Consider the following 7,232-nt stretch of genomic DNA (forward strand, 5'->3'; position numbering starts at 1 on the left):
CAGCAGGACAGCCTTCGTGAAGCAGATAAGGCTGCAGAGTCGGAGGGAGACCTTCCCAATACAAAATACAAAGCCTGCAGAATCTTCTAGCAGTGGGAGAGGAGAGCAAAGGAGTGGTCCGAGTGGGCACGGCAATGTGGACAGGAGGAGGGCACAAGGGGCTGGGAGCACACTGGGGCCCAGGCTAGAGAAAGCAGGGCGGGAACGAGGGCTAGGAAGAGGCCAGCCTCCATCCAGCCCAGGGCAGGGCCTCCAGCCTCCTTCGGCACAGTGGCCCCATTCCTGAGCACAGAGTGCAGGGTGGTGAGGGAGCCCCCAGGGCCGAGGAGAAGAGCAAGACCCCATCGCTGTCCTGCTGACCCTGCTGCAGCCTGTCACCTGGACAGACGGTGTATGTTTAGTTCCCTTCCTGAGCCTTGACAGGTTTTATTTGTCCTTGCTGGCCCCAGAAGAAGCCATCTGCTTGAGAACCAGAGAAAAGATCTCAGTGGACACGTCACTCCGTTCTCTCACTGGAAGGTTCTCAGAGGCAAGGGGGATGATGGCCAGGAATGTCCTTAACTATGGATTTAGAGTACGAGGTCTCCAAATACGCAGTGGTGTCACTAGTGTCCCTACGTGGGGACACTTACGGGATGTACATACATGTCCCCTTGTGGGATTACATGCGGCCTAACCCTAGGAGAGACAGGTCCTCCCTCATCTGGTCTGAGGTAGATACTGGGACACAAGTCCCAGGATGTCCCAGCCTTTCGAGGGATCCTGGAGGTGGACTGGATGGGGTCTTCTACTCTGAGCCTGTGGGAGGGACCAGTTGGGGTGGCTCAAGTGACATGGGGGATAATGCAAGGGTGGAGACAAAAGGCTTGGGGCTCTTGGAACCGTGCTTCGAGGGTGACTGAGGGTCAGCAGGCCTGAGGCTCTTGGCTCAGGGACAGGAGATGGCTGGGAGACCCCCGTGGACAAAGCTGGCACACGGATCCCTCCTTGCTGATCCTGGGGAGAAGTGAGAGGGGCCTGGTACTCCCTTAAACAGCACAGCTCACTCCTGCTTACCCTGCCGACCCCTCTGAGGCAGAAGGAGCACGGCCTGGTGCTGCAGTCCGAACTGTCCCCTCGGATGTCCCCACAGCCTGAAAGCAGCCTGGCTCCCTTACCAGAGCGAGCTGAAGAAGGCAGGAGTGGAGCTCCCGGGCGGCGTCAGGCTGGGACCCACCCCGCAGAGTCTCCTGGAACACAGCCGCTGCTTCCCCGAAGCGCTTTGGTCCCAGAGGGATGAAAGAGGGGAACGTTCAGGGCAGGTCGAGGCGCTTAAAACCACCCCTTTCCCCAAACTGGCCCCAGCAGCCAGTACCACAACCACTGTGAAAACCTCAGTGTAGACCCCATGCCCCGTCCCACCTAAACCCCTCCTCAGCTTCCAGCCTCACAACCATTACCTGCAATCCCATCAAGGCCTTGCCTAGGCGGAAGAGGCCCCGGGGCCAGCCGGGTCGGAGGGTAAGGGCCACCTGGGCATCGGCCAGGGCCCACGTGGGCTGACCAAGCCGCTCGTGGCAGAAGGAGCGATTTCCAAATAACCTGATGATGGAAATGAGCCAAAGGTCTGGGGCCTCGGTACCCCACCTTGTCCTGACCTCCCAGTGCCGCGGTCAAGTCCCCACCTACCGGTGGTCCTGGGGGTTAAGTTTCAAGGCCTGGGTGAAGAGGACCACGGCCTCATGGTAGAAACCATTTTGAGCAAAGCTGGTACCCAGCTCTGGGAAGGAAAGCAGGTGGGAAAGTTCAGCGGGGGCGACTGCAGGGAGGGTGGGGTGAGGAGGAAGAAGGCTCTCACTTGCCAGTTCCTGGCTCCGCTGTAAGGCAGCCGCCAGCAGTCCCGGGGACGCCTAGGGGTAGGGTGTGAGTCAGTGCGGTCTCCAGGCCTAACCCCCTCAGTCCCTTCTCCCTTGTTCAAACAGAGGACACTGCAATTAGCACCACCCAGCTCTAACCCTGCGAGATGGTACTGCCCCACCTTCCTTCGGAGGAAACCGCCCAGGGTCAGGGAGACTGATGGACCCTGAGCCCAGGTCTCTTGACCCGAGGCCTGGAGAACTCCTGCTGTCACCCCCTTGACCCTCAGCACGTGCCTTCCCAGCACCTTCCGGCACCCTCCCACTGGTTCTGGCTGACCCAGGTTCCTCTGCCCTCCTCACACATGCCTTAGGACTCTGCCTCGGCCTCTCCTTTGTTGAAGGGCTTCCTTCTTCTGGGCCCATTTTCTCCTGGGGCTCCGGACTCCTGCCTTGGGGCTCTGGACCCCTATCTTGGGGCTCTGGGCCCCTGCCTTGGGGCTCCGGACCTCTGTCTTGGGGCTCCTGGCCCCTGCCTTGGGGCTCCGGACCCCTGTCTTGGGGCTCCTGGCTCTGTCCCTTTTCTCTCCGGGCACTGGGAGGCAAATCCCCAACCTTGCGCAAAGCAAGAGACACAAAAGTGCTGGACAGATCCAGTGGGTCCTGCCGGAGAGAAGGAAAGTTAGGGCGGGGTGGGATGAAGTATGCCCTAGGGTAGGGGAGCCCAAGAGGGCAGAGCACAAGAGAAGAAAGCAGGCCTCACCTCTTCCTCACCACCCTGTGTCGGAGCGGGGTTCCCAGGACTGCACGGGGGGCTCCCGTCCCCATCTGAGCTAGCCTTGGCCTGAAGGGAAGGTGGAAAGGCACAGAGTTGGGGTCACCCTGTGCCGCCAGCCTTCTCAGCCCCCACCTTCCTGGCACTTGGTGCTCTTAGCAGCTGCCTGCAGATACTCACCTTGGGGTCCCCTCTATCCTGCTCCCAGCGCTCCTGTCGCTTTCGTTCCTTTTGACGCTGCAAGGACGATGGGCAGGATATAGCTTGAGCACTTACTGTATTGGCATATAAAACCTCACGGGATCTTGGCACCTCTAGGAGGTAGGCATTACCATCCTCTCCATTGTACAGGGGAGGAGCGGGTAACAGTCACAGAACCACTGCCACAGGGCTTCCCGCTTTGGGAGACCTCCCCCAGCCCCTGCACCCCTGGGGCCCTCCTGGCAAGAGGATGCTCTGCAGGCCACCTTGAGCCCTCTCGTTCTCACAGAGCTTCCCTCTTTGCCCCAGTCCCTCTGGGCTCCTCCTCCTCCCACCCTCCAGCCACCTTCTTCTTCAGCCGTCTCTTCTCTGCTTTTTGTTTCAGGCGCTCCTCCTCAGCCACCAGCTCCTCAGCCAGGCGGTTGGCTTCCTGGAGGGGAAGGGCAGGTGACAGGAAAACAGGAAGAAGGGAGGCAGACGGTATAGAAGGGTGGTGAAAGGCACAGAAAAGGGGCGAATCTAGGGATGAGAAGATGGGGGTGGGAGATCCCGAGGGGCCATGGAGTCCCATCCTGAGAGTTTCACCTCTTCGGTCACCAGGAGCTTCTGGGGCATGGCCATGTGCAGCAGGCTGTCTGAGACACTGTGGCAGGCTGCAGAGGCAGAGGGGCTTGGCGGGCAGGGCTCGGCTCCGCGGGGAGGGCACAGGAAGGACTTCTGGAGACCGCAGTAGGTGCCCGGTCCCTTGGCCCCTGTGTCCCTGTCACTCTGCCCCGTTGTTTTTCTCTCATCACAGAAATGGTCCACAAAGTCATCTACCAGGAGGGAGGGAGAGCCGGGAAAGGAGGAGGAAGATGAGAGGGGGCATGTGAGCGTCAGCCCCCCAGGGTTCCAGCGTGGGTCCCAGCCAGGCCCCTGCACTCCCCACCATGGTGCCACAGCTGCAGCCGCCCGCTGCTCCCATCCACACGGATCCGGTGCAGGCCCTGGGGATCGCTTGCCACAAGCCGCTGAAGAAAATCCACTATGTCCTGGGAGGGGGAGGGGAGGTGAGGCCAGCGTTGGGGGAGTTCAGGGAAAGGGCTAGGCGTTGGCTGGCTGCACCCCTCCACCGGGACAGCCACGAACCAGCCCCCCAGCCCAAAGAATCTAGCTGGCTCTGCCCTCTTTCTGCACCTCAAAATCTGCTGCCAGCCTTGGAGGTACCCCTCCACTCTCTCCTGTCTTCCCAGGGGCTGAATGTGGCATTCAGCTCAGCTCTTTCCGCCCTGTTGGGGCTGCTCCCACAGCCTGCCACATGGTCAGTCACACCGAGGGGCCGAGGGGCCGGGAACAGCTAGGCCCCCTGTCATATCTCAGACTAGCGAGAGCCCCCACAGAGCCCACCCTGAAGCCACGTCTCACCTAAATAGGTACAGCTGCTCCTGGGTGGCCTCTCCCCTGCATGTCACTGGCTTCTCTCCAAATCCCAACTCTTAGAAGTTACTCCCCTATTCAAAACTGCTACTCATCCCTGCTCCCCACGGCCATAGGCTGCACTGACCCTCAGCTCCTCCACCTAGGATTCAGGGCCTTCCAAATAGCTCCCCAGCTGGCCTTTCCAGCACTCCTGTGCAATCCCGCCCTGCTTAGCTGTCGTCCTCCCTCTGCCACTAGGCTCATTCCACCCCCAGTCCCTCCCGCTCTAAGTCTCTTTCTCACCATTGCTTGTCACACCTTCAAGATCCAGCTCAGATCCCATCTCCTTTCAAACCCTTCCCTGCCCATTTCACCTCCACGATTAAGGCTTAGAGGTCACCTTCTCAGGGGGACCTTCTCTGACCACATTTTTAAAAAAGAAACCTCCCATTGCCCCTTAGTACTCCCCATGCCCTCTCTTGCCTTTTCTTTGCACATCTCATATTTGCGATATGATATTTATTTGACTGGCTGCCTCCGCTAGATACTTCTAATTCATTGACCAGGACGATTTTGGCCTGTTTGGTTTACTGCTGTCTTTCTAGTGCCTACAACAGTGTCTGGTACAGAGCTGGTGTTCAGTGAGTGTGTTCCGAGGGGTCAAAGAGATTGGTGACAAGTCTATTCCAATAGAGACAGAGCACGAACTGTATCTAAAGCACCTTGGAGCCAGTCTAGTGGTTAAGGGAGCTGCATTCCACACGACTGGCCCTGGTTAAAAGCTTGGCCTCAGTGGCTTGAAAACCATGCCAGGTGTGTGTGCCCACAATCTCAACAAGATGGAGAAGTGGAGGAGAAAGGATTGCAGGGTAACCATGTCCCACTGAGGGATGCTTTCTCTCTCTCTGGTGAGCATACACATACCTTCTGGAAAAAAAAAAAAAGTACCAGGGCCAGCAGGTGGCATGGTGGTTGGGACACTGAACTCCCAATGGCCCACCCTGGTTCAAGTCCCTGTCATGGTGGCTTGCTTTCTCACGTTTCCTCTCTCTCTCCCTCTGGTGAATCCACGTGTCCTATAGCAAGTTATAATATAATAATGGAGGGGAAAAAAACATAATGGGACCGGCAGATGGTGTAATGATTGCATCCCTGGCCTCCTGCCTGGCTGACTACAGTTTGAGTCCTGGACCCAGAGGCTTGAAACTCATGCCAGGCACATGTTCATGCATGCCTAAAATCCCGAGAAGAGAAAGGAGACTGTGGTATGGCCATTCCCCCTGGGGGGGGGGGTTCTCACCTTATGTCTCTCTGTCTCTGCAAGCACACATGCTATATAGCAAAAATTTCTCTATAAAACACCCCCCGCAGAAAAACCTAACATAGTAAATACAACTAAATAAAATGATTCATTAAAGAAAAGTACCTTGTATGACCTAGTGAATGTGGACTTTATCTTGCCAGTGATGGGAGGGAAATAGTGCTGGGAAGGATGTGAGTCTAAGGCGAGGAATGTTTAGTTAACAGGCCAAGACGACTGCTCAGGCTGGAGAGAGAAAGAGCCCTTGGACTAAGACAGTGGCAGCAGGGGTAGAAATAGAAATGAAGGGCTTGTTTTAAGACACATTTCAGGAGTAGATTTTAGTGACTAGCTAAAGATACAAAGGAAAGGAAAGGGAAGACTATAAGAGGATTCCCAGATTCTAGATTAAGTAACCAGATGGAAGTTTGTATTATTAACCAAAATGGGGATTGGAGAAAAGGCAACCAACTTGCAAAGGGTGATAATTCACTTTCGTGCTTGTTGAGATAGAGGTTCTAGATATGACCAGGGAACAGCTGGAAGTCTAGCTTCTCAGTGCTCCCAGATCTGATCCTCTCCCTTCTAGTAACCCCTTAGCCTACTTGAGTACATCCAAACCTCTGTGCTAGACAGGTTTTCAAGCCACTTGTTTTACTGTTGCAACCAAACCCTCCACTGTGGTCTCGGTTCAGTGAAGTTCTCTTGCTTTTTCCTTGCTTTTGGGTCTTTGCCTACACTGTCTCCTCTGTCTATAGAGTTCCCCCAGGACCTCCTGCCCGTTCCCCAGTCCTAAATTCAGATACTGTGTCTGCTCAATTCTCTCCACTGCGAGCATTTTTTACGGCAGGATCCTCCTTCCTTCCCCTGACACTGATTTGTCTAAGATTCTCAAGGGTAGGACTCGAGGCTACGCTTCCTCCAGTTCCCTCAAAGCTCCTCCATGCGGCGCCAGCGGGTCTCTAGTCTCAGCACAGTTGATTTCAGAAGGGTGACGGATCTAAAAGGGGTAGGCGTGGCGGAGTTGGGAGCTGGGGGTCTCCTTTACCTCTTCGCCGTAGTCCTCTGGACCGAATTCCTGGCAGAGTCTGGGGACAGCAGCGACTCCTAGTGTGCAGCCAGACCGCAGAGGGCAGGCTACGGGAAAGGAAGGCGGCACCGATTCAGCGACCTCAGGATGGATGGACCAGAGCCCTCCACCCTCAGCCTGAAGTGGAAAGTCCTGACTGAAAAGGGCCACAGGTAAACCCAAGTGGGCTGCTTCGGCCCTCCTGGGTCCCCTCCCATCTTGTCACCCCGCTCACCTAGCTTGATCTGTCTCACGGTCTTCGGAATCGGTGCCATCCTCCGTCACCAGTGACTCGAAAGTGAAAGATAGTCTAGTATTTGATACTGACCAAAGGGCGGGGTAGAACAGGGTAGGCAGCCATCTTTGTTAGGGGCAGAAGCCTCGGATTACGGAGCGCGAGAGAGTCCATTACGGCCCACCCGCTCCCTGGCGGGAGACTACGGCTCTGGAGATGGGGCGGAGTCCCGGCCGCGGCAGGCGTTGGGCGGTGCGGGAGAGTGGGAATCGTTAGTGTCGTCCGCGGACCGGTCGCCCATGGCCCAGGCGCCTCGCTCTGGTGGTCTTCTGCCTCCGCTCGCTACCGTGCCCCCGTGTGCGCAAGCCGGGGGCGCTGGGGAGGAGCGATGGGAAGGAGGGCGGGCGGGGGGCCTCCGC

General features: G+C 57.1%; 2 protein-coding genes across 3 annotated transcripts in view; one reads left to right on the top strand and one right to left on the bottom strand.

The window, feature by feature from the left end:
- Positions 1–6: 6 nt before the first annotated feature.
- On the bottom strand, positions 7–6,938 carry TTC31 (tetratricopeptide repeat domain 31). 2 transcript variants are annotated; one of them, XM_006151211.3, is made up of 13 exons: positions 6,814–6,938; positions 6,558–6,646; positions 3,740–3,842; positions 3,397–3,626; positions 3,158–3,241; positions 2,791–2,847; positions 2,599–2,679; positions 2,205–2,498; positions 1,838–1,889; positions 1,669–1,759; positions 1,440–1,581; positions 1,158–1,259; positions 7–996 (listed from the first exon to the last, which is right to left on the bottom strand). In XM_006151211.3, exons 1-13 carry the CDS (start codon positions 6,851–6,853, stop codon positions 700–702), a joined length of 1,662 nt encoding a protein of 553 aa, XP_006151273.1. In that variant the 5' UTR covers positions 6,854–6,938; the 3' UTR covers positions 7–699. The 2 variants fall into 2 exon arrangements, with proteins under 2 accessions (XP_006151273.1, XP_027628746.1); XM_027772945.1 differs by having other exon boundaries at positions 1,669–1,889.
- Positions 6,939–7,075: 137 nt separating this feature from the next.
- The window catches only part of CCDC142 (coiled-coil domain containing 142), a gene marked incomplete in the record, with an annotated part of 9,927 nt that continues 9,770 nt past the window's right edge, over positions 7,076–7,232 (top strand). Inside the window, 1 exon segment of the mRNA XM_027772947.1 lies at positions 7,076–7,222. Coding sequence (XP_027628748.1) covers positions 7,113–7,222 — 110 coding nt within the window.

Source organism: Tupaia chinensis, unplaced genomic scaffold (genome assembly GCF_000334495.1).
Source record: "Tupaia chinensis unplaced genomic scaffold, TupChi_1.0 Scaffold000316_1, whole genome shotgun sequence".
Classification (NCBI taxonomy): Eukaryota; Metazoa; Chordata; class Mammalia; order Scandentia; family Tupaiidae; genus Tupaia; species Tupaia belangeri.